A 27,218-nucleotide genomic window follows, 5' to 3' on the forward strand; every position below is an offset into this window, starting at 1 on the left:
ATGTACTGGAAAAATGAAGTGTTGTCCCCTCTTTCAGAGGGAAATAAAATTCTGTCCGAAGGAATCCCAACGAAGCAGGTACTGACACGCAATGTTTGGGCCTTTTTAAAAAAAAAGGTTTAAAATGACTCTACTTGCAGCTAGTCATATGTGCAGTGCGGATGCTATACTAGGCTCTAGCTTTACTGTGGGATATTTTCAACATGCCAGTTTCTTCTCTCACTGAACGGCACGGACGGCAGAAGCGCGCAGTTTCTTTGGCAGCCCCCCGGGGAGGGGATCGTGCGGGGATTTTTATTTTTTTGTCTCTCCGCGATCTCACAAGAATCATGTTTCTTGTGTGTATGTGGAGATCAGCTGCACGCGCTTCTTCTGCGTATGAATGGCGTGATTTGCTGTCCGTGAGGCGTGATTTGCTGTCCGTGAGCCTCTCGAGCGCTGCCAACTCGCGTGAAGAGAATTAGATTTTAATTACAGCCATTAAAAATCAAATTTGCAATTCTTTGGGTGACCGTTGCCTTTTTTCCACCCTGATTGACAGTTGAAATTGACACTCCGTGTCCCTCTTATCCCCCCAGCGTTTCAAGCTATTTGTAATTACAGGTAGTCCCCCCCACCGAAAACACACACACACACACACACACACACACACACACACACACACACACACACACACACACACACACACACACCACTCCACTCCACTCCCCATCCTCCAGTCTCGTGTCCTGGATTGCGAAGAAAATACTATTATTCTGAGAGGCATGGGTTAAGGGCAGGGGGAACAAAATCAATCCAATTTGAGATAGCTTCATTAAAACATTGCCTTTTGTTGCAGGGGGCTTTTAAACAGGTTTGACCGGGGGTTTATTGTCAGGACTACTTTAAATAGGAGTAGCCTCGGAGAGCTGTCCGCAAATGTATCCCGAGGATTGCTCGGCTCAGCTGATGATGAGACGGAGAAAGTGATGACCCGCCGCTCACTGATCGTTTTCTTGTAGGTGATCTCCACCGAGCACCAGAGCACACCGGGAGCCTCGCGCTGCAGTGTGGACTCTAAGCACACGCCAATGGTGAGAGTTTTATTGCCCGTTTATGCTTTAAAACATATATGTTTAAAAAAGGCTCTTTCAGTGCGCCGATAGCGTGCAGCGGATGACCGTTTGGCCCACGCGCATTCGCGCTGGCGAAAATTTGTGAATTATGCGCGCACTGCAGTGCAAACGCATGGTAAAAAAAAAATGGCGACACCTGAAAACTGTCAACGCGCTGATGAGGATGATCGGTGTGTGTGTGTGTGTGTGTCAGTGCTGAGCTCTGCTGATGCCCTCTTGCAGTCTCACTCGGACGGAGAATCCCAGCGGTCCAACATGGAGCGGGAGGACACCCGCTCTTCCCCCAGCACTCCGTCCACCCCCTCCGTGTGCTCGCCGACCTCCTCCACCAGCTCGGTGCCGTCCACCGGGAAGAACCTGTGCGCCAGCTGTGGTCTGGAGATCCTGGACAGATACTTGCTGAAGGTGAGAGGCCGGCCATACTTTTAGACTTTTTGTTTTCCTTTTTACATTAACAGACAGAAATAGTTCGTCTGCACAAGGCAATCGGGAGCTAATGAAGAAGGATGCTGTGCTGACTCTGCCCTTATTTTTGGATTTGGGGGCCCGCCGTAAGTTTGCACGGAATTTAACGCAATTTGGAGATTGAAAGCAAAAATAAATAAATACAACTTCAAACTGAAAACAGAAGAAAAAGAAAAAAAGGTTGCAGTGATATTTGAAAGCAGCTATATGCCTGACTTACTTAAAACTTTTATTATCTAGCCAACTCGGAAAACAGGAAAAGACACAAGAGGCGATTTGTTTCTAAATCTCAGCTATGTTATCGCCACCGTAACATTTCAGGAAACGGAGATTAAACGGCGCTCTGTGTTTGGGAGACCGCAGACAGTCACAACAGGGATGTTTTGGTTCTTTTGCTGTTTCACAGCCAGGACGCCCTGCTTTTGTCGCGTGCGCTTTCCAACCCCAAACAATCTTCACTAGTGCGCGCGCGGCCCTGTGTGTGTGTCAGGAAGTGTGAAGATCATTAGTTCGTTATCTGCCTACTTTGTTCTCCATCCGCGGGACAGATAAGACAAATGAGATTGTTTTATTTAAATATTTAATGTCTGGTCTTAAATTAAACGTTTATGCTATTATAATAAATTAGTCACGCTGAAATTTTTATTTTATTTTATTGTATTTTTCATGTCCAGAACTATTAGTTTATCTGCAATTATCTATAGAAGACGTTTTGTCTATACATGTTGTAAATTCTCTGGATAGGTTTAATTTATACGATCTCAAAACCTAAACAATTAAAATCTTTTGTGTGCAACAATTGTTTGTCTTCTTTATTTAGCCATTTAAAAAAAAGTAATACATATTTCCCATGATTTTAAATGTCGGGACTGATCATTTAACACCGTATTCAAAATAATAATTTAAAAAACTCAAATTCATCAACGAAAAATATATCTATTAGGCCAAATAATAATAATAAGTACTAATAATCATTTAAGGTTATAAATATAAATCTAACATTAGGGCAAGTGTTTTTGGCAGCCTCCTTTAACTCTCATATGAATAAATAGACAAGCCGGATGGCTTTGCTGCCTGTAAGCTTGCAAAAGTATAATTTAAAAAAAAAAGTTTTTAAAACATTTTTTAAATTATTGTTTTCCTAAACGATTATAGTGCTGTTTAACGAAGAAAAAAAATCCAGTCACAGAAAATATCGGTTGATGCCTTAATATTTCGTATAATATCGTAATTGCCAATAAAATATGTTTTAGGACAAAACAAACAAACAAGCAAAAAAAAAAAAAAACCCTCCTAAAAAGCATATTGCTAAAATACAGAAACATCTGTGATAAGATGCGCGCCTTATAGTTTCAGCATAATATTCGTAAATGGCTTAAAATTGTGAGGTATTTTTATTATTTAGAGTTTTTTGTATTTTATTTATTCATTTACAATAATGAGTAAAATACATTTTTAAAAATTGTTTAAAAAAATTTATTTATAGCTCTCATAAACATTCAAAATAAGCTCACGATCGATCGGATTTGCGCAGGCGCGTTCATAACGCATGCTGCTGCATCACGTCAGTGTTCCACAGTGTGACAGAGTCATTACTCACCACAGCAGACCTTAATGCGGCCTTATATCATCAGTTTGTGTGTGTTTGACACGCTTGGTGTCTCTTTGCAGGTGAACAACCTGATTTGGCACGTGCGCTGTCTGGAGTGCTCAGTGTGCAGGACGTCACTACGTCAGCACAGCAGCTGCTACATCAAAAACAAAGAGATCTTCTGTAAAATGGATTATTTCAGGTAGGGTAAGTTTATGGCCGTGTTTTCAAAATACCACGTCCGCCCCTCTGCCAGCACAGCTCTCTCTCTCCCCCTCTCTCTCTCTTGTCGCACACACGTGCACTCACGCACGCTTATCCTTTGAAACGTATGCATGTGGGTTGCCTCATATATTCTTGAAAAGCCTTTTCAAAAACTGAAAGTGTGTAACAAAATAAAAGCTTTTGCCTACAGCGAAGGGCTGAAAGATTCACAGTTTTGTTATGGCTATCCAAAAAACGCGACATTTTCAGCAGCTAGGCCTATAAAAGGAAAAACACTGGAGTGCTGCACTCTGGGAAAATTTCCCTAAAGTGTTTAAAAAGTTGTGGGCTGTGTAGTTTTACGCTATTTAAAGAAAAACGCTTTTGACCTTGTTATGACCAGCTTCTCTTTACCGCTTTGATCATATCAGATCTTAAAAGGCAAATTAAAGTTAGCACACTTTAGTTTCTTTTCGCTTATTTATGCATTTCCAGTGCACCGTGCCAGACTGGCTGGGCGTGTTTTTGTGTTTTGCAACTGCCCGATCATTGGATCCTTTCTCCAGCATTTAGTGCCTAAAAGCTGGTGAAATCATTTTCTCATGACTCAGTCTTGAATGAGGTACAAAATTAACACACCACGTGCCACGATGCGCGCGGATAACTGTTTTAACACCCTGACAGGGACACGTGATGTAAACGGAAATTGGCGGAAATGCCAGTTTGAGCTGTCCGGATTTAGTCGGTCCCTAAAGACAAACAGAGCTTAAGTGCAAAAAAGGAAATGCCTATCTATTCTATAATAAAAGGATATGTCTCATTTTTAAAAAGCAAATACAATTTCAATTAGAGAATCAAGCCTAATAGCAATAATAATAAAAACCCCAATGATGATTGTTTAGTAAACCTTAAAAATTAAATATCTCTGATAATATATCTAAAATAATACAAAATAAAATTGTATACCGTCTGTATACAACATGCCATGAATGCGTAGGCAAATTTTGTACAATTTTATTACAATACAAGCTGGACTAAGAAAGCCTGTCTGATGTGTTGACTCAGTTTTCTATTCCCTTTTTGTGTGTTTTTGTGAGTGCCAAGAGGAAAATATAAAAATGTGTGCAGGCCTGTGTGTGTGTGGTAGTATAGGGTTAAATGGGGTTCACAGCCACAGCAGCATCAGTATGGTAAATTTCTGTTCAGTAGCCTGGAGCTGGTGTATTAATCGTATGGACACGTGTGCCAATTTGTGCTTAACGCTTTGTGTGTGTGTGTGTGTGTGTGTGTGTGTGTGTGTGTGTGTGTGTGTGTGTGTGTGTGTGTGTGTGTGTAGTGAGTGCATGGAGCTGCAAGTGAGCGTTAGTGTTTGTCTGATCAAAATCTGACACCAAGTCACTGCTCTGAGGTTTATAATCACCAGCAATTAGTTGTCCCCCCACCCCAGACCCTCAAGCCTCCAGACCAGCAATTAGACTTCCCCGAGTGCCTGGTCAGCATGTAACTCGTGTGAATGTGGCTTATGTCCAAACTGAAAACACACCCTGAGACAGATACCTGCACACAGACAAACATGTAATAAGAAACATAAAAACACAAATATGAAACTTTGAAATGGGCATTAGCAGAAATGCCCATTGCAAACACCTGCACACATAATCCACCTACTCACACGCACACACTGGTCACCAACACACACAGATCTCTGTTTATTTATGCATGTCTAGCAGCTGCCAGTCATTTTGCTCATATTTTCCCGAAAATGGAGACTTTTGTGTTTGCTCTGCCGCACCATAATATTTTACCAGCCCAGCTCTGGTTAAATGCTCCCTTAGAATTTACCTCCACACTGCTCACTGATCACTGAGAGACTCAGAAATGCTTTTTAAATGTGGACGCTTAAATACGTCATAGTATCAGATCTCCAAAGATGGTAATGAATAAAACAGTTTAAGCTCTCTTACAGTCAAAGAGTTTTAAGCCCTTGATTGTTTTAAGATATATTGTCATTTGTTGGTAGAGTTGTCTTTCATCAGATTGCTTCTCTTTCTCCTCTGTGCGCCAACGAATTAAAACAGAGAAAACCTCGGCAATGTGGCGTCATCCCATTATAGGAGAAGTGCAACACTGCAGCAATTATTATTTCTTTTAATCATCAAGGCATCTGACAAATATTTAGTCACTTACTCTTTAGCGTTTTAAAGGCCTGAAAGTGGCAACAAATGTACATAATCAGACGCAAAAGACCTCAATAATCTAATCTAATCTCTTTTTAGAATTACTGCAGTATTTTAGCCCCAGATATTAAAAGCCATTTGTCATTATTGTGCTAATTTAATTTTCTTTGCTCTGTAGTGGTTGATTTCTGCATCCTGGGTAAAAATGAAATGCGTTTGTTGTGTATAATGACGGTCACTTAGGGCCTCTTTCTGGTTAATTTGGTCATAGATGTAGTTAAGTGGCATTTTTAAACCTATATGGTTGTTAATTAATTATTTAAACGCACAGAAAGCTAAGAAAATATTTAATTCATAGAAACTGGGGGTCTAAATTAAACTGTCACATAAACTGACACATTTCCCCCTAAAATAAAACGTATTATTACTCTTGTTATTTTTCCTAATTTTGTTTAAAACGTTTTTTAATAAAGGGTATGAATGAAAAGGGTTTTTCTGGACAGATGTTTTATAAGAAAAACTTATAGTTATTTTCACAAAATGCTAAGCAACTAATTTCCTAAATTTAGAAGTTTAAAAACTGGTCAAAGGACCTAAACTGCTCCACAGTTTACCTCACATTTGTCATCTATCTGCTGTACAGAACTATGACTCTAAAGACAGGGATGACAAGCACAGTCATAAAAGAGTTCATAATGCAGATACGCAGATTAAAAACTACTGCAATAGTTAGTATGGTTACAATATGTGGACGAAACCCCTCTTTTGCACAATAACATCAGTACTTTTGGATTCGATGTCCTTATAAGTCACTCTGAGAATGTGATGCTATTTTAAAAAATGCTGCATTGAAGCTTTGCTGCAGGGCTGGGACCTGTGCAATGGTTACTTCTGTAAATATAAACTGTAATCTGGGTTTAGGCCAGATTTAAACTAGGCTAAACACCGCTGCAAGTCCAGATCCTTTGGGCTGCTTTCAAACCTCTGGAGATATTTCCTCATCTGTGTCAGCCTCTCATCTGGCTTTGGACTGACAGCTGCTTTAATGGGGCGTAATAGCAGGAAATCAGAGTGGGTTTCCCTCCATATACGTGTGTATGTGTATGCAGAGGTTGGGTGGGGGCGATGTCAGCGTTATAGGGGTGCAGGACAGAGCCCCCGCTGTGCCTCTCAAACCCATGTCAGGCCTTGGGGGCTTGCTTTCTCTCTCTCTCTCTCTCTCTTAACCACACACACATACGCAAACCATTTCTATATCAGCCTCCTCCCCTTTCCCCCCTCGCCTCCTTGCAGCCCTCCCTCGCCTTGCCCCATAGAAACCCCATCCGCGTCCGTGAGCTGCAGGCCACACAGGAAGTTGCCCTAATCAGGGGCACCCCGTGACACTGACACTGTAACCAGAGTCCACGTATGTAATGAACTTCGTGGGTGAGATGAGAGCACATGTGGATGTGTGCATGTCTCTTTATGCGTGTGTGTGTGTGTGCGCTTGAATTTTTAAATTTTTTTGCAATAATAATTATTCATCAACCACCCACCTCTGGTTAGCTGATTAGGTCTCCATAGCAACAAAGGAGAGCAGCAGCTACAGAGATTTTTATCAAGAAGCGAATGAATTAAAATTATAATAAGACATCTGTGACACACAGTGTTACGCTGCTCAGTTAAAGCGCTGCACTACATTATTCATGCCGAAAATCAGATTGGCTGTTCCAAAGAAAACTGCCCGTATTCCTAGTTACTACAGGCTAAAAGAGCAGCGGATGAGAGTGTCAAGGACTTGTATTTTCTGCAGGGTTTATCCATAAAACTCTGATCTATTAAAACCTGTTAAAAGACGTAAAGCATATGAAACATTTCCCCCTCTTTTTCTCAGCTCAGAATCCTGTCAGCCTAATGTGAACCTCTCGCACACAAACCGCACAGCCTCTCTCAGGACAAATCTAATAGAGATTAGCATGTTCTCAGAGCACATCATAAATAATCCAAAAAACGTGTACCTCCTCAGGCCCCTCTTTCAGCAGCAGGTGAATTACTGTATAAAAAAAGAGTAAAAATTAGACAGAATAAGGGGAGCAAATAGGAGAAGTCTGAGGAGGAAAGGAAGTTTTGCGGTGAGTGATATAAGGGCTGCGAGGATTGACACGGATCCAAAATAAACATCAGTTTTTTGGTGCAAATGGAAAATAAGATACAGAAAAAGTATGGGTGCAGAAGTAAGAGGGAGGGGAGGAAGACAGAAGAGGAGGAGGGGGTTAAAACAAGGGATGGTTTGCAGCTTTTTCTGGGTTCTGTCTCAGACCATGAAACTGACAAGCTGTCATGCTGCATTAGCTGCAACGTTCCACAATGTTTTCCTCTTTACTGTAGAAACAGGCCCGACTTCTCTGTAAGAGTCTGAAAGGATATCGTACAGTGAGCCGTGCACTCCATTTGTCTCCCGGAGCGGCTTTAATGGCACATAAGAGGTTGTTTGGTTAAATCTGAACATATCAGAGACAACTTAAGGCCTTAGTGGGTGCCATGCCAGCCAATTTTCCTTGAAGGTCATCACAAGGACTCGCTGTTACAGTTGCACTGCTTTTCCCCCTTGATGAATACCATTTTTTGCATTTGTTGTGATATCTACATAATTTGTTGACCTGTGATGATAAAAACTAGGCTGACCCTCAAACAGTAGTCGCCTAATGATGCCCCATAAATAGTCTGCACCACACTACATGCATAAAAGTGACTTCTGGCAAACAAGCTCCTGCACATAAGGAGGGTTACAAGCTTGTGAGATGTCAGGGCCTTAGTATGCTTTCATCCTAGATAGAGTGGACTTGAGTGCACGCATACGCTGCCAAACCCACTCACTTGGCAGCCCTTGTGCTCCTCTGCACCCCCAGCTCTCTTTGCTCGCTCTCTCCGCCGCTTACGCTCTCCACTTTGCCATTTCCCCCCAGCCCTACGACTCCCTGTCTCAGTCACTTACGTCCTCTCTCTCTCTCTCTCTCTCTCCATGACTGTTCTTTTCCGGCTCCCTGCCCTCCGCCAGCTCCACTGACCTCTGACTCTAAATATGGCTCATGTTTGTGGCTGTGTATGGAGCAGCGAGCGAAATATCGGGGTGAGCACGGCTGATGAATGTACACAAATCCGGCTGTACAGTGCAGCACACTGCGCATGTTTACCCCCACCCCCTTCCACGCCAGTTTTACCCTTGAAGAAGCACTTTCTTTCAGGCTGCTTACAAATCTGGCCTCCTCCAGCAGAATTGGCAGCTGCCGACCCCAACAATGGCTCTTAACATAACCATAACCATCTCCAACCTAAAGCGTTTGATACCCATTAAAACCCATAATGGGTCCTTCAAATGAGGCGCTTAATATCTTTTTATTCTTGTGCAAAACAGGGAGCATCTATAATATTTCTGTTGCAATAAAATGGAGATTTATTTGGATACTCCACGGACCCAGCTGCACAGTAAACACAATCTCGTGAAGGGATATGAGATATTCGACATTTTTCCATCTGTATTGCCTATGTCTGATATATCTTATTTCATAAAGCACAAGTGCTGCAGCTCAATTTGACTAATTTCTACACACATATTACTAATGTACTATTACATTTGAAAATACTTTTTTAATATTTGGGATTTACATTTTTTCTTTTTAGAAGAATGGCCACCGACATACGGGATAGGAAGGCCTTTTTGTGGGATTAGTTATAAATCTACAGCAGCCTTTATTTCTTCTTTGACCCCCGTGTCCCGTTTTATCCCCCTCATTTAAAACATTTAAACTAAGCAGATGTTCAGCTATCTTATTTCTTGCTAATGAGGAATTGTCTTGAAGCATTTCTAGCCTTACATCTTTGACCCTCTTTCTCTCTCCCACCAACCACCCATCCATAACAGCAAGTCAGGTGGTTTGGGTTTATTCACCGCCAACCTCGCTGTTGCTATCAGTTACAGCGAGGCGATCTAGAATGATGTCATCTGGGTTTTTCTTCATATTCCACTGTGTTTAAAGCCAACCTGGCTTATGTGTGTTTTTGTGTGTGTGTATATATGTGTCAGGGGCTTCATGCATCAGTCAGGAAATTGCAGGTGTTGGTTTGTTTGTATTCAAGGCTCAGCTTGCAGCCGCACTCAGGAGTCTTTTCTGAAAGCCATATCCTCCTCCTCCAAGGTTTCCTTTAAAGCTTCTGAGCTTTGCCAGAAATTAAAAAACAAATTCATGTCAAACTTCACTTCAAGAAAATATTCTCAAAGAAAAGGAAGTCACTGTGTATGTTTCATTTTCTGTTCTGCAACAATTTGATCTTTTTCCCTTTTTTTACCCATAATTCCTCATTCTGTTGCTCTGTTCTTATCCCCCTCACAGTAGGTTTGGTACTAAGTGTGCCCGCTGCGGGCGGCAGATATACGCCAGCGACTGGGTGCGGCGTGCAAGGGGAAACGCATACCACTTGGCATGTTTTGCCTGCTACTCGTGTAAGAGGCAGCTGTCCACGGGAGAAGAGTTTGGTTTGGTGGAGGAGAAGGTCTTGTGCCGAATCCACTATGACACCATGGTGGAGAACCTCAAACGAGCAGCTGAGAGCGGTGAGTGGTTGGGTAAATGACAAGATATATCTGAAGCTATGCTTTTCAGCAAATTTATTGCCTGATTGAATCATTCCTTGTCATAACTATTTCAAATGATTGATATCTGTTAATTTTCTGAGAACGGTAATACCTACAGAATTAGCATGTTATGCTGCAAGAGCGGAAAAGTAGGCCACGGCTCTTAAATTTGGGTCCCTGCTGGGGCATCAAAACTCCTGAGGTCCCTTTGATATGATACATTTTTCAAGTCCTGTAGACTACCTATGTCTCCTGACATCTATAGTCACTTTATTTATCACTGAACTATTATCTGACTTGCATGTGTGTGTGTATTTTTGTAGGCAATGGCATCACATTAGAGGGAGCAGTTCCAACAGAACAAGACAGTCAACCCAAACCTGCCAAAAGAGCACGGACATCGTTCACCGCAGAACAGCTACAGGTGAGAAACGCTCTCAGCAACACCGAAGTACACAACGTTGATTTACTGTGCCAAAGCCCTGACACAGTACCTAATATTTTGTCTCATTGTGCAGATCATGCAGGCACAATTTGCTCAGGACAACAATCCGGATGCCCAGACGCTACAGAAACTAGCTGACATGACAGGCCTAAGCAGAAGAGTCATACAGGTGAGCAGTGTGTATAAAAAGCACGAATGGATGACGTCAATATAATTAAATGTTAAAATGCTAAACTAATGGAACACATTCTTACAGTACACTGAAAAGACAAACTTTAAGAATATAGCCACATGATGTCTGGTTACATTGCATCTTCATAGGTGTGGTTTCAAAACTGCAGAGCAAGACATAAAAAGCACACGCCCCAGCACAGCGGGGCTCCTCAAGGTCATCCTCAGTCCAGGATACCCTCATCTCTGCCCGATGAGCTGCATTACTCTCCGTTTGGCAGTCCCGAGCGAGCGCGCATGGTGGCCCTTCATGGGTACATTGACAGTGAGTTATCATTTACTGTGGTGTAAATAGGCACATCATTTTTAGTATTTGTTTTGACTTTTTAAATTATGGGAGTTACTTTGTAAGACACATTTTGCTTTTCTTTTTTCTTTTTTTTAATCTTGTGTGTTTTTTATGATTTGCTCCCCAGGTCATCCCTTCTCTGTCCTGACCTCTCAGAGTCTCTCTCATCAGGCCATGTCGCTGCCTCAGCTCCCCCTCAGTCGCTAGTTCTCCGACATGGCCCTTATGACCCCTGACCTCCCGATCCCAACCCCTGATCTAACATCAGTGATGTCTCATGAACCAACTCGAAGGTCATCCAGGAGTCAGCGTGGAGAGGAGACAAATATTGCAGGAGCCTTGTCCACTGAAACCAGAAAAAAAGAGAAATGGATGAACGAGATAAAAGCTAAAAAACCATCTGTGATTATGTTCTTTTCTGGGGATAGGACTTCCAAAAACGACTTTGAAGCGTTTATCATTAAACTCACAGACTATGTATCACACGGACCCTTTTGCTTCACGTGTACAGCATCCTCCACTCTACTCAGCCACCACCTAATGTGGAGGTGAAGGGAGCTTTAAAGGGATAAACTGAGCAAGGAAACTTCTTGAAGTGCTGTCAAAACACGAAGAGAAATTTAAAGGGGAACTATCTTTGTGGCCCAAAGGCCACAGTAGACCACATTAGAGGTAAGGCTCCTGGCTCTTTTCTCTCTAAGCAACCATGAAGGAATCTAAATATAACAGGAATCTTTGATTGTTGAAATATTTTTTATTTCGGAATGACATATTGACTTTATGACGTCTCAGAAAACCAGAAACTTCCTCCTTCCTTTCCCACCGAACTGAGGTGCAGAATTAGAGACAAGAAAATATTACGTGCCTTATCTTTTCCAAAGTGATATTTCTCACTAAACATTTAACTGTTATTACGCAGGAAAAATTATGAGACTCCTAAATCTTCAATTGGCAGAAAATCACAAACTATTTAATAGACTCTGTTGTAGCATTTTGTCTGTTTACCATTTAATGAAGCTGCAAAGGACAACATTGGAGCTGTTGCGTGAATAAAACACCGGTTATAAGCAGGAGTTTGCAGACTTTAAACCGTTACAGTCCTGTTTAAAGAGGAAAGTCTGAGATGACCATACAAGTCAAACTTCACATTCCTGCAAAATCAGACCACATTTCCAGATTTTCCCACAGGTGTATTGTTACTAATTTATAATTTATAAGGTTGCTTGTTCAGCCTCTGTATGTGTGTGTGTGTTCCACACAAGCAGGCGGGGAATATTGTATTGGTACAATATGGACAGTATAAAATGACTGGGTTTGTACATATTAAGATGTGTGTGCGTCTGTGTGTGTGAATGTGTGAGTTTTGGCAGGGGTATAGAGTGTGCATTTGTATTTTAGTTCCATGGCCATAGTGTGAAGAACAGGATCCAACAAGACCTCAATGTCCTTGTATTTATTGAGATGGTAAATCCCTGTAAAGCACTTTTTCCCCCATTTGAAATGTTTTTTTTTGTTTGTTTGTTTTGTTTAAAAAAAACATGAAATGAAACAAAAGTTTATTTGATAGACTGTGCATCATAAATGTTTTGTGTAATAAAATGCAATAAAATAGAATGTGATATTTTTTTGGTGGCTTTGGATCATTTCTGAGGATAAACTAACAAAGCAATTATTCACGTTTAATTTTCCAAAACATGTCAACTGCGAAGCACAGACAAGTGTGTAAGACAATTAAATCGGGCTCAGATGGAATGAAGTTTCAAATGGTAAATACACAAATAAAATCCATAAATATAAAGTAACTCTGTGTTCCATGTGTATTTTTTAAAGTCAGGCATTGTGTTTTGCTGTAACTTCACTTCTTGTGTGTTTACTTTAGCATTTGTGCTTAGATTAGTGGTTAACAGTGTACATCCTCGTGTGTGTGTGTGTGTGTGTGTGTGTGTGTGTGTGTGTGTGTGTGTGTGTGTGTGTGTGTGTGTGTGTGTGCTGGGTCTGCATTTTTGTGCAAGACAAAGAGTGCATTATGGGAAATTTCTCCTGCTCTCAAGGGTGTTCATTCATTATTAATTTTATTTGATATTTTTTTAAAAGATGATCTGCTGATGGGAGTTTATGGCGATATGTTGAAGAGTAATTTAATGAGTGCCTGACGCTCGCCCAGCAGATCAAAGCCTTGTCAATGTTACCTGCTAATTTCCTATCTTTGGCAAATTACCTCAGATTGTAGTTTAATACACTCACTTTTGAATGCCTGCTAAAATCTTTCATTTAGGCATGAAAAAAACCCTGCAAAAAAAGCACCAAAGCCCCTCAAAACCAACCCTCACACATGAATGGCACATTTGTGTTACACCAGCAATCTGTGGTGTTTTGCACATCATTAATTCACTGTAAATAAGTCAATTCTTATTACAGGGATGGGAAATGTGTTGTTGGATAAAGTTAGAATAACAGAGTTGTTTGGGCAGCATGTATAAAGACTGTTTAACCCAGTTGGAAACTGATTGCCTGTCCTAATTCTTCTGGGTGTGAGATGTAGATCTGAAATAATACAGTATGGCAATCAAAGCACGTAATAAAACTGGATGTATTCTGTGCTGCCTGTAAACTGATTGTAAATGTATTTCCCAGATTCTTTCCATTCCTCTAGCTCCCTCTCTGTAATGCATACAGTATTATGGAAATTAAGATGAATGCACTGAAAGGCAGCTGTTGCACCTCCCAGAATTCATAGGCCACAGCAGCAATGTGGGTGGGGGGGAAATAAAACGAGATGATTTAAAAGCATGGACTTGATCATTTACTTTTCAGTCATTAATGCAAAATGTAATACAAGACAGAAATTCCCTATAGCTCGGTTTTAATAAATAACATGCTAAAAGTTAACATTGCTGCTCTCCTCACATCTGGCTGCAGCTGATTTTTCCGGCTCAGCGCCACAAACCTCATCCCAAGCCTTCCGACAAGTCCGCACAATCCACTCATGCTCCTGGTCATCTGGTGGAAAGATCCAAAGGGAAATTATTAGAATTTGTATCTTTTTATTCTTCTTTTTATTCCAGATAAAAGTGAACCATTTAACCATTCTTTTGACCTACACTCTAATAGTACAGATTTAATCATATATAGGCGCACAGCAAGAAGCATTTTTGGTTGAACTCGCTTAAAACGTTTAAATCAAAAACCTAACAGCAAGCATTATCACACCGCAGGTCGCACTGAGTGCGAGGCAGCACCGTTGAAGTGCCATTTAAGTCTCGGTTAAATCTGTCAAAGCAAGATAAGCCCGACAATTAGCAGAAAATAACTTCTCAGAGCCACTTCAGACACCAATAAATAATAACCCCCACACACAAAAAATGGACGCCAATTTTTTTTCCTTTCTTCTTCTTCTTCTTCTTTTTTTTTTTAACCGAAACGACTGCCAGAGGAGATGATAATAAACCAGTTTTTCGTTGTTAAAAACTGAAACGAGGAGCTAATTGCAGGGGAAGTCGGCTTTTCTCTCTGGAGCGCGCACAGCTGCACGCACTTGAGCGGCTCGCGGGCCTCACCCCTAGGTTCGACCGCGCGCGGGGCTCCATTGTACAGAGGAGCAGGTCTGCAGCTCTCCCGCTGATTGTGTGTAATTGCCGGCCGAGGGCGTCAACACTAACAGCCTCTTCAAGTGTGAAACGACCTCTCCCCTCATTCTCTGCCTCTCCTTTTCTACCTGCTCTGATCGGGAGGTCAATTGAACGCGACGGACACGCGGGCAGCTGCCGCCGCGGATCTTTGTAACGCATTTTGTTAGCGGAAAAGGTAATTACGGCAGCTCACACATAACTGAGCGGCCACGAGACTGACCTCAATTAACCACCAACCCCCCAAAACCTTCCTTAATGATAATTAGATTGGGGGGCATTTTCATATTTGCTGCAATTTCGCTCTCTTCAGTGTTGGCAGCGTTTATCTCTGGATTTAAGTCACGTGTAATTGGCACCTAAAGTTAGCTGAGGGTACAGGTGGCTGGCGTATTTACATGCGAGGACAGCACTTTTTTGTGATTTTTAAATTTAGCAGTTTTGACGGTGGTAATTATCAGGCAGGATGGGTATAACTGCAGTGAAATCCCGGGGTGTGCGTGCGTGTGTGTGTGTGTGTGTGTGTGTGTGTGGGGGGGGGGTAATTATAAGAAGGAAAAGCAACACAACAATAACAGAAACAAATTCATCAACAGTTTTCTGGTCGACTAACAACCTACATGGAGAACCTTTATATGAGTGTGTGAGAGGAGGGGAGTGTGTGCAAGCGATAATGGCACCTTGTTAAAGTCTGTTTATCTTAATCCTCAAAATACACTCAGAGAGAAAAGTGTTTCCTTCCAGCCTAATGGCAGTGGTGTAGCACACATGCACACATACATACATACGTATACATGCACACAAAGATATACAGCATGGCTTGACTACAAAAACGAAAATGGGTTTTCTTATAGCACAGTGGTTGCATAAGAGATGAACAAGGTTCTGCTGAAGTAAATCCAGAATTTGGATAATATTCACAGGAACTCTGTGACTCGCTGAGAAACGACCTGACCCTTCACTGGTGCGATCGATGGAGCACACTTTTGGTTTCTAAGCAAAGGCTCTATGGAAATCAACAAAATGAACACTTAGACAAACATTCAAACATACATAAATAAGTCATCTGTCTCCAATTTTAATGTGGTTTTGTGTCTTGATGACACACACATACAACATGAAACAGCGATGGTTTTACAATTTCTAGCTGTAAATGTATTAATCCATCTGCCAGGGCTCACAGGATTAACACAGGAATCCTGTTTTATAGGAAAAGCAGCGTGAGGATATGTTGCACTCCCCAGCGGACCGGCTGACTTCTATCTGTCTGTGAAACACCTTGGCTGGAAGGGGACAAAGGGAGGGGCCGCGCTTTGGTCACCAGAGAGGTGTTTTCCTTGGCAGTGGAATGTGTTCGGTGTGCAGCTTGCTCTGCCCAGAGTCTCAACTGGAAGCGGTTATTCCAGAAACAGGAAAACGCTCCAAATAATATGGCAACACATGGCCCCTTCTGAAGCTGCCTGTTGCCAAGACAGAATGCAGTATTCACAACTGATTGTGTGTGTGTTTGTTTGCAGTAATAACAGAACGTATTCAGGCACTCGCCAGTGGAGATTTCCAGCGCAGATGTGACCTATGCATCCCTCATTCTTTTTAAATTACAGTTTCACAGAGCAGTGCAAAATGTCTTAGTACCTTCAAACTTTTAGCAGCAATCTTCATCAGCAATGGCTAATTAAAGTACTAATGTATGTCCCTGGAAGTCTGCAGCAAAGCAGATTAAAAATAGCCTTGTGAGCTGTTTGTATTTAAAAATATTTAGTCTGTTGATTGTGTGATTTGGATTTAACATTTAACAGTAATCATTTCCCTGTGTTGCAGTCTGTTGGTTTTAATTAAGCTGTGTTTGTCTGTGACACAGTGAGGGTGGAAAGACAACTGTTGTAACGATCTCATCATAATGAAAATAGAAATTATTAAACAAAAAAACCTCAAACTGCTTCAGAACTGCAGTCTAAAAAAAATCTATAGTGTTGTTTGTTTTCACATCGTGCATTTATCAAACCTTCTCACCTACAGGCTATCTGGTTCTTTTAAACTGGATTAGAAAATCTCAACTGATTTAGTGAGATCACTCTTAAATAGGGATGGGTATTGATAAGATTTTCACGATTCCGATTCCATTTTTGATTCTGTTTAACGATTCGATTCTCTTATCAATTCTTATTTTAAAAAAAGGAGAACACTAAGGTCGATTAGCTTAGAACTTTGTTTTATATCTTCTCTTTGAACAAGATAGAAATTTAGGAGTAGCATGGCCTTACAAACCCAACAGTGAGATCTTAAGAGATCCACAGCCTATGGCTCTTAAATGGGGTGTCACAGGGTCCCAGGGAAAAAAAATTGTAAATGTAAAATTGTAAAATAAATATTCTTCTGTAGCAATAACAAAGTATAACATAAATTATTCTGTAGCAATTACACAAGAATATCCAGTAATGTCCCTGCCAACAATTAAACACATTCACTTACCGAAAATCGGGGGCATCTTCTGTGGCAAATGGGTGCAAACCTTTTACCACAAACTTAGACACTGCTCGGTGACATTCGTCTATCCTGGCCTGAAAGGAGACGCTACCGGTAGACTGCAGCGAGAACTGCCAGCATCTGAGCCAGCCAGACTCTGTCTGTCTCTCTCATCATGGTCACCTAAATGCACAGTAATGGCAGGTTTTGTAAGAAGGCAGATCGCGCTAACATAATATGCACTGTTAGTTGATTATTTACCTGCCGCATTAACGGGAGAGGACGTGCAAACGTTACCGCTGCTGCTGGGTTGAGATTCACGAGTCCGGAGTGGAATTAAAAACATGACATTCATTTAAAGTCATCATGTGTTTTGTGAGCAAATGCTTTTGCATATTCGTAGTGTTTCCTCCCTTAAATGAAATATCTACTTTGCAAGTATTGCACGTTGCCCTGTTCTCGTAAAGTACAATCAAACTTTTGAGCGTTTGAGCCGCCATGTTTCCTGCCAGCTAAATGGCGTTCCGCAACGTGGTGACATCATTCGGAGTGACTGGAATCGATAAGGGAATCGTTTGCAAAAATGGCAAACAATTCCAAGGAATTGAAACAGTGGGAACCGGTTCTCAACAAGAACCGGTTTTCGATACCCATCCCTACTCTTAAAGTTAGAGCACAAAGGTGCTCCCTCTATCTGCTGCTTGACATGCACTATACTCTTATTTTCCCTTGGTTTATTCTCCAGGTGAGCAATAAGTAACCTACTGCACCACCTACAAACTGCTGTGGGACTTAAGAAGAGGTAGTAAAACCAGAAACAAAATCTGCGATAGATGAATGTGTATTTTGAATCGCTTTCAATAACTGCACAGTGCACACTTCCTTTTTTCCTGTCCTCTGTTCAAAGCAGGAGGTAGCTTTGTATCCAAGTGACCTGTCTGACTCCTGCTCGAGACCCTTTTCCAAACTCCCTTCTTCCAGTGTCATCCAACCAAAAACAATAACTGTGCGGAGCTGTGCCAGTCTTTGAAATGCCTCTCGAATCCTAATGAGAAATTATTTTAACTGAGGCTATGAAATCACTAACTTTAGATATAATAATAATAAAAAAAAAAAGATAATTCTTTGCTTGATTAGAATCATAAAACTAATTTAGCAGATAATTTAGGACGGATTAGCTTTTCAAGACTGTATGACCTTAAATGAAATAATAAACAGCAGCCAAGAACGACACACTGACTTCATGCGTCAGCGTGTTGGAGGAGGACACTTATCGTCTATAGGTTAAAAAGATCATTCCGTCGGCTTGCAGAGTCATTTTGGTCAATGATTAAAGTGAATATTTGTAATGGGCTTTGTGGAATTAACTGAGCAGACCACTTGGATTCAGAAAGAGAGGGTCATCCATTACTGTTGTCACTGTTTGAGTTGCAACTATTTGGCGTTGGCATTTATCCAGAGTAACTCACGTTTGAGGAGTGGTTTAGGGTTTGGTGCTGAGCTTGAGTAAACTTGAATATGAGGAACAAATTCCCAATCGTTCTATTAATGGCCAGCATCCTCTTTCATGAAATACAGCTGTATCTGTATCTGAGGCTTATAAAGCAAAAGAGCACCGTAGTTGAGAATGAGTGTGGACAGCCAGCGTATTTGGAGATTGTAAACAGACTGTATATAAAAGATGGAAGTGCATTAGCGTTGCACTCTTTCCAATGGCCAGCAGAGGGCATTAACAATGACCTCGGTAAACATTTTTCTGAGAGGTTCGCAGTCTCAGTCACTGGTTTCTTATTGGATACAGCATTTTCTAAATTATGATCAGCATCAGCCAAAAGGAGGCGAAAACAAGGTGTTTTAGAGTAACAATGCCCTTTGAGTTCTTTGTTTCTGGTTCCAAAACATGCTTATCTCGAGTCTTTACAAATGGACTTTGCTAACCAAAAAGTACAATCAGCTTGGCTACAGCCGTCTTAATACACAACGTATAGTTCGAACTCACTCTTGAATCCTCTTCCCTGTAGCTATTTTGTATTTTGTGTCCACTCCCACCACTTTCCATTATCACTATCACTCTACATGGTCCGTTTTTGACAAATCCCTCCATACATACGGGAACTGACAAGAAAGCGCTTTGACTCCAAAAATAATCTAAAACCTCTTGGGGAAAATTATCAACAGATCCTATTGTTTTGCTGCTTGGCGCTGTTCCAAGAAGGACTGTTTGTCCAAGTTTGCAACGGCTTCTTTGCAGAAGGTCCAATTTGGCGGGTAAGGAAAGTTTAGCCAGATATATCCAAGCAGCAACATGTGGTTCCAGGGGGTAAAAATAATAATTTTTGCACCTTAAAAACAAAACTAAAACAACATGAGACTTTGTCTTCATTGGCTCAATTTTTCCCCACAGCGACATAGGGATCTCCTTCCTCTTACTTGCTGCATGCAAACTTCTCCACTGGGAGGGCGGGCCTTCCCTGTGCCCCATCATCCCCGCAGTCCTCATCCTGGGCGGAAACCACGAGGCAATAAATTCAGTCTTCACACCCACTCTGACAAATATGCCTTCACCTCCCAGGGTTGAAAAATAAATCCATACAGGATACGAAGACATTCTTCTCAAGAATTGTATACCAAGACAAAAGGGAGAGTACACATAAGCATAAAGAGTGTATGTAACAGCATTCACCACATACACAACACATCACTCCACACAAACTGCATATGAACAAAGGGGAAAAAAAGAGGCACAGACCCATTAAACAGTTCCTGTTTGACTTCATATTTATCTAAATAAACTCAACTCAACTTCCAACCCCCCCCCAAAAAAAATCTTTCCTTCTTATCCTCCCTTATTCTTTTCCCCCATATCTCCCTTTCTTCATCACTCTGCAGATCAATACCAGAACTATAATGATGATGAACAACTCGCATTAAGGAAAGGATCGTGAACCAAATTTTTGTCTTCTTACACATACCGATGACATCTGGCAAGGATGTGGATCTGTTTGATTCTCTCTCTACACATATGTAAATGAGGTTTGTGTACCGGTGGAAGTAATCTGCATTGTGTTACAAGTAGCTCATCTAAATACAAATATCCTGCCCCGAAATACATTAATACCTCAGGGAGCTCGTGAGTCACCTTGTAACTTGTGCCAAGAATCATTTCTTAAGACTTGTTTGTGATTCCTAAAGAGGAAAAAGAGTCAATCAGATTCAAACACAAAATAAAGCAGATTTGAAAATGGTTAGATAAAAAGCCAGACATTGAAGCTGGACTCTGTCTTATTTAACAATGAAAGAATGTCAGAAAACACTGACTTGTAGGCTTACGGCAATTAAAACCAGTGTTACAAGAGTTTTGCAGGAGTTTGTCAATACATTGCAGAGCACATGTTCAGAGAAAGGACTGCAAACCCCACAGGCATGAGGCCTACTAAGGCCTGAATAAAGTGCACAGCTATCTATGTGGGAGCTGAGATATTTATCCAGATCAGATTGTTGGATCGACTGGGAAGCCACCTGACGACAGCCTGATGTTGTCAGCCCTAGAAACATGACACTGACTATACGTCTTACATTTTCTAGTGATGAAAAATCATGGCAGGGAGACACGACAAACAGAGGATGTCAGAATTTGGGACACCCGACAGACTGCGTTCACTTCGAATCAAGACTTCCAGTCTGGGCACTCGTTCAGTGGAAAAATGTGTCTTCAATTTTCCACTTTTGACAAATAACAAAAGAGAAAAAAAAATTACTGCTGTAGCCTATAGAGGCTTGCCTATCAGATGAAATGCAACAGTGATCTGCAATCAGATAATGCAAGGATAATCCATTAATGTCACTCCATGGGTTCAGTCTTATCAAGACCTTTCCATATGGCCACACTGTATACTTTGAGAGTTGTAGTTATTAAATATGATGAAAGAAAAAGGGTCCTAAAAGCGCTCTAGTAAAGCAAATCCTTCACTGATGCCATTGCCATAACTCACGTTTTTAAAGTGAGTCACTCGTGGATTTTTCCTTTGATCAGATCCACCTTTCCACCATGTCTCGCTTGCCTGAACTATTTGTGTAATCTCGCTGACAGACATACTGTGCAGGCAGATGCACAGAACAGAACGTATGAAACTCTGAAAGAGGAACTGAGGATTTACTATGTTTAAAAGTAGCTTCAATAGAGTTTAATGAAGTTTAGCAAAAGTTCAATCAGAAAGACTAATGCAATTTACATTCTCTCTCTCACCATGTCTCATCAGCAGCTCTCGAACGTCTAGAACAGCCCATTTCAAAAGTGAAAAAATTCACCTACACCCCATACCCTACTTTTTACTTTTTTTTAATCAATCAAGCTTGTGCAGTAGTATCAGAAAAGTCTTGTTTGTGAAATTCAACTGGTGTCATATGATATTTTTCACACAATTGCCCACCTCCCACCTGGATGCACCGCGATAGTCTTGAAACAGTCTTCTGCTCCTGTCAGCGGTCATTTCAGCATCCGATTAGTGCAACCCTTTTCTTCGCCTCGCACTTTACATCACCACCAGTGTTCACGGTTGTTGTCCTTCCAACTAAGTTCATCACATCCGTCCAGATTCTTTAGCATCACTCTTCAGCCCTGCTCCACCGCTCCCTCCATCAGGGAATATTTGTGCACAGCTCATTCCATCAGTAGCCTCTTAAATATTATGTTACAGTAAAACCCGATCACCAGAGACTCCTCACCTGTGTACCTCACGCCAAATCAATCAATCAATCAATCAATCATTTAACCTCTCAGCCTTGTTTTTTACTTGATTCCCTCCTGTTTGAATTCAGCAACGCGTGTTCTCAGTCACACAGAACCATATTGTGAGGAAATATTTGCTTTCTTCTATGATCCAAGCATTAGTTTAAACATAGGTGCAAAACTTATATTTGCTGTACATACACATGCGGTAAATTTGAAGCTAAGGTTAAATTAATTACATGATTACTGGAATTAATATTGTTTCTAGCTATGGTCAGTCGTAGAAACAAATGGACATACTTTATTAGGTTACTGAATAAATATATTTTAACATAAAGCAATCCATCACTGACAGGTGCTTTACTGGACGTAACACTTTGTGTACATAATTTGAAATGGAAATTTTGTGTTTGAGCTTGCCTTTAATCTTTCTAATTTACCTTGGCGCAACAGGCCACGGTGCCTGGATATTGCTCAGCAGTGGACAGAGCCAGTTTGGCAACAAAACAAGTGGAAAAATGTGCACAAAACCGCAGTGGGGTAAGCAGTGAAAGAGGAGGATTTTGTTGTGAAAATACAGATAATTCTGCTTCTTGTGTGGATCAGGGGTACAAGCTACAAAGTATCCACTAGTATATAACAAAAAATTAATATGAATGAGCACACCTCTCCTAATGGTTAGCGAGCTTTGCTCTCACCTGCGCTCCTGAGAAACCTGCCGGTGTAGGCTGTGACCACTCTGGTGCTGGGGTTATAGAAACCATCTCCACAGTCATAACATCCATCAGGAATGGCTCGTGGAGGATGTAAATCTGTTATCTGAGATTTTCCTGTATGAATAGATGGAATTATTATGATTTGACTGAGGAATGACTTAGAGGTAAAACCATCTATTTGTCAGGCCAGTGATGAACACAGACTCTGGCTCATGAAGCAGGATGACAGAACTGCCTGCATAACTTTGCTAGGTAAAAACAGGGACCGAACTAGAAAGAGCTGTTCAGATAAAACTCATAGTTTACAAATTATCCAGCACTGAGAGGAAGCTTTCAGCCAAACAATACAGAGACTTGGCTTGTACACTATATGCTCATCATTCCTTGTGTGTTTGTTTAGGAGTGGTCTAGAAAATAAGATCCAACCTGCAGGTCTGAGGCCATTGCACCTCTCCGTGTAGAAGCGTCTGTCATAACCATTGCAGTAGCTCCAGTCCTTCTCCTGGTACTGCAGTCCGTCTGCAAAGGTAAATGTCCCCTGGTGTGGAAGCACACACAGACCTGTGAAGTATCCTTATAATTAAGTCTGCTTAATAAAAACCACCTATCAGTGATATCTTACAAGTGGAAAGTGAGGGTTTTCTTTACCAAAGCTGTAATATCTGTATCCTCCCCAATCCCAGTGCACTGTTAGTGAAAGAAATGTAACGTGTGCTCCTCAAATCAGTGAAAAACCCAAGATAATGCACAGATCTCACTGATGACAGTTATCGTACGGAATATTCCAGCAAACTTTGCTGCATGTAAGGTCTGGGTCTGGGTTATTCTGCATACCCCAGGCATGGTTTCTGGAAAGATAAGTTGAAGCTGCGGTTTTCAAATGTCAGTTTTGAGTTCTCTGAGAACCCAGAAGAATTTAAATTTCCCTCCATTGTCTTTCGATTGACGCAGAGCTCTCAGTGATGAATATCTCCAAACCTCAGCAGATAAAACCAAAGCTGTCTGCACAGATACATATCTCAAGGAGAAAGTGGAAAAATATGTCTTTTGGTATTTGGGGTGAACTTTATTTATCCTCAAGGGATGATACAAAAAAGACGCTGTTTGTTGTTCTGCCTCTTTTCTCCCTCAGTCCCCCCCCCCCCCCCCCCCCCCCCCCAACCAGTCACAGCAGATGGCGGCAGACGGCCGCCTGTTTTTTTTAGTTTGTTTTTTACAGCATTACACTTTCCAGTCATTTTTAGCTATATATCTATATTTTTTCATTGTTCTTCCATGCTTTCCTAATTTTTCCCAATAAAAATATCCTTATAACTGTCAAAATCTTCCAAAAAATACACACATTTTCTTTCAGTGCATAAGTAGAGTTAGATACTCTGGATAGTTTTAATTAGAGTTTAACTAGAGTTCAACTGTTATAGTGATATTTTCAAGACCAATATTAATACTGATATTTGGCTATTTACAAATCTGGTATTGCAACATATCAGCGGATATTTTTTCCCTTTCAGACACACATAACATAAACAGACTTCCCTGGCATTTATTATGTATAGTTATTTATTTAGTTGTTTACATTCTGCATGACTCGACTGAAGCTTTTTGAGCCACTTGAAAAAATATTTTAAGCCATTCATAAGCAGTGTTGGTCAAGTTACTTGAAAATAGTAATTAGTTACTAATTACTGATTACTTCTCCAAGAAAGTAATCCCGTTCCTTTACTGATTTCCTCTTTTCAAAAGTAATTAGTTACTTTATTAGTTACTTTTAAAAAACATGATACACAACCGGAATACATAATAAAGCAATAGACCTGTAATCAAATAAAAAATACTCTTTTTAAAACTTGTTTTATTAGTTTTAAATCTTTTAACTTTATGCACATCGCATCTTGCAAAAAATAAATTATATGCAACAGTCTTTGACTTTGAAGAAATTTGTTTAACATTTAAACTGTTACGGCCCTGGGCCTTGGAGGAAGTGAGACTGCCCCTGCCGCCTAGCAGAAGGAGTCGTAACAAAACCTATTTTCTGCATATTCCAGCATATAAAATAATTTTGTGTTTACACTCACTCTTTCAAATAGATGCAAGTAAAACAGCAAAAAATAAATAAAATAAAAGATCCAGCAGCACTAAGTCCTGCCGTTCTTAAATCTATTTTCACTTTTTTAGCAGAAATGGGGCTGTCAGGGGTTTGCCAGGTGCCGCAACTGTCATGTCAGCGGGGGGATCCGGGGCTTTCTCTGTGAATTTCACATTCATGGCAGTGTCCTAGATAATTGCTCGGATTTGAAGTTTAATTTTTTGCTGTAGAAAGAAGTTTTCCTCCTATGCAGAGTTTACAGTGGAGTTTATGTTTTTGTCACTTTTTGCAGAATAAAACTTGAAGTAATTTAAGTACTTCCAAGCTTTAAACGCTACATGGTCGTGCTCTCTCACTCCATACTATCCATTGTTGATCTACACACCTCTGTTGCTGCCACAGATGTCGCACACTTGTAAGACATTGTCATGAGACACTCTCACAAACAAAATCACGGTTTAGCAACGCAGTATCGTAGCGTGCTTATGGGAAAGTAACAGTAATCTAATTACTGTTTTGCAATAGTAATCCCTTACTCTACTCATTACTTGAAAAAAGTAATTGGATACAAGTAAGGACAATAAGGACAAGGATCCGAAAAGGATAACTGTAAAGTCAAACAGGAATGTCACCTAAGATAAAGCTCTCAATCTACTACAATAAAGAAATCAAAACAGGAATCCAGAAATCCAACACAGAGATCATAACGGGAAACACCTGAAATAACAATAAACCTCCACAGAAGCCCAAACTCAAATATATTCACAAGGAATTCAATATCCCCAAAACAAAAAACAGCTAAGACCTTGACATTTAGTCTAAGTCATATTCAGAGTACATCTCTGAAACCTGCACTAGGTGTGTAACCAATAAATCTGCTCCATTGAAGTGCACCATTATCTCATGTCAGTGAGCTGATAGGGATCCAGGAGCAGCAGCTTCGATTAATGCTGTTAACTATACAGCATATATATGGGTCGTAATGCTGTAAGGTCTTCCCAGGAGCATGGCTGCTCACTGGTTTCTCCTGGATCCCTGGTTTTCAAGCCTGCTCCTTATGTATTAAGACCAAATCATGCAGCCACTGTCTGACTGAGTGGAAGTGTGTCATGCTTACTCACAATCTTTGCTTAGTTTTTGCTCCCATGACTCTCTGTGCTCTAGAGCTCTTTTTGTGTGCCAGCCAGCCACATTTCTGACATATAGCCTCTCTGGGCTCCAACCTCATACCTTTGCTCCTTGGAACCTCCAGGCCTGCTCATTCTCCACTGCCAGAAGCAGTTTCAGCACCTGCACAACTCTAACTAAGGCTGTGAATAAAGATCCTGAGCGCCTGTAATCTGTGCTCTTCTTATTTTTCTTTTATTTTTTTTATTACATTTGCCAGTTCTTTTAAAAAAGCTAATTGGTATTACAAAAGGATCGCATAGAAAAGGCAAAAATTGGAGGAAACTTCTGGGTTTATTGAATTGTTTAGATTTGTTCTGCATGGAGGTAAGTTGCAGGTCTTTCACTGGCACTAAAAGCAGGTGCTGGGTTGTCTGGGCCAAGGTTTGTCATGGGTAAGAGCTACTATCATTTCAAATGAACCGCAACAGCAGTGATGATAATAATTGTAGTGATTGCTATTGCAGTGAGGTTCATGAAAGTTTACTTTAGAGCAGGAGAGGCTAAAGATCCTACCGAAAAAAGGCAAACCTAATTACTACGATAATAACTGTGAGTGATTACTAAAAGGGACCAGATGTAATATCAGATAATATCAGCTATAACCAATGTGAAACACACACAGTTATGCATGTGGCTGCAGACAGTCTGACATGAAGGGATGGACACGCATACAAAACTGTTCACCTGTTTGGCTATGCCGTTTTCCCAGGTACTCTCATATTTACTTCCATTTGGAAAGTACAGCACTCCTTTGCCATGGAACATTCCATCTTTCATCTCTCCCACATATCTTGTATTTGTAGGGAAGGTGTACTCTCCTTCACCTTCCATCCTGAAGCAGAGAAAAAACACACTGTTTTATGAACTGTGTTTGAGTATACGAGCACACACAAACACACGCACACATGCAAACACTGTGTCTGTGGCTCTTTTTCACAACAACGGCCAAACTACCTGCCAAATTTTGTTGCCCCATTGTAACTGCTTCCGATATGCTCCATTAACACAATGTCCTGCTTTCTATGTAGGGTGGAAAAAGCATGCAAAGTCGATCTAAAAACAATAAAAAAAACTGAAAACAGCAGTGAAGCGGTATACCGTTACCATGGCAATGACGCAACAATACGACTGTTGAACAAGTTATTGGTTTCTACTCATCTTAAAAAAAATGTTTTTTTCATAGTTTGTTGGATTTATTCATTTTTAAATAAAATATGATAAATGTCAATCCAATTTTATTTTCTCAAAAGTCTTTTGACAGTGCGCATGCGGCTCCGCGTCGCTCTGTGAATT

At 40.8% G+C, this 27,218-nt stretch overlaps 2 protein-coding genes across 2 annotated transcripts; one reads left to right on the forward strand and one right to left on the reverse strand.

Annotated features, from left to right (window-relative positions):
• On the forward strand, positions 1 to 11,403 carry lhx6a (LIM homeobox 6a). Its single transcript, XM_085358157.1, has 9 exons — positions 1 to 78; positions 1,002 to 1,073; positions 1,338 to 1,520; positions 3,252 to 3,373; positions 9,926 to 10,146; positions 10,491 to 10,591; positions 10,686 to 10,781; positions 10,934 to 11,108; positions 11,260 to 11,403. Exons 1-9 carry the CDS (start codon positions 1 to 3, stop codon positions 11,337 to 11,339), a joined length of 1,128 nt encoding a protein of 375 aa, XP_085214283.1. The 3' UTR covers positions 11,340 to 11,403.
• morn5 (MORN repeat containing 5) lies at positions 11,356 to 26,926 on the reverse strand. Its single transcript, XM_085358158.1, has 6 exons — positions 26,880 to 26,926; positions 26,610 to 26,757; positions 23,096 to 23,207; positions 22,652 to 22,783; positions 14,080 to 14,132; positions 11,356 to 11,478 (listed from the first exon to the last, which is right to left on the reverse strand). The coding sequence occupies exons 1-6, from the start codon at positions 26,924 to 26,926 to the stop codon at positions 11,356 to 11,358; spliced, it is 615 nt and encodes a 204-aa protein (XP_085214284.1).
• Between the last annotated feature and the right edge of the window lie 292 nt (positions 26,927 to 27,218).

This window comes from Diplotaxodon limnothrissa, linkage group LG7, assembly GCF_057381915.1.
Source record: "Diplotaxodon limnothrissa isolate DT_005_m linkage group LG7, D_limnothrissa_male_GT1.1, whole genome shotgun sequence".
Taxonomy (NCBI): Eukaryota; Metazoa; Chordata; class Actinopteri; order Cichliformes; family Cichlidae; genus Diplotaxodon; species Diplotaxodon limnothrissa.

Excerpts from the sequence above, each read along its gene's own strand:
- morn5 (XM_085358158.1), bottom strand. The coding sequence starts at position 26,926 with ATGGAGCATATCGGAAGCAGTTACAATGGGGCAACAAAATTTGGCAG. Across the intron at positions 23,208-26,609 it reads AAAACGGCATAGCCAAACAG|GGGACATTTACCTTTGCAGA; the intron begins GTGAACAGTTTT and ends CTTCCACACCAG. Across the intron at positions 14,133-22,651 it reads CAGGTTTCTCAGGAGCGCAG|ATGACCAGGAGCATGAGTGG; the intron begins GTGAGAGCAAAG and ends TCTTTCCACCAG.
- lhx6a (XM_085358157.1), top strand. The coding sequence starts at position 1 with ATGTACTGGAAAAATGAAGTGTTGTCCCCTCTTTCAGAGGGAAATAAA. Across the intron at positions 79-1,001 it reads AAGGAATCCCAACGAAGCAG|GTGATCTCCACCGAGCACCA; the intron begins GTACTGACACGC and ends GTTTTCTTGTAG. Across the intron at positions 10,147-10,490 it reads CAAACGAGCAGCTGAGAGCG|GCAATGGCATCACATTAGAG; the intron begins GTGAGTGGTTGG and ends GTATTTTTGTAG.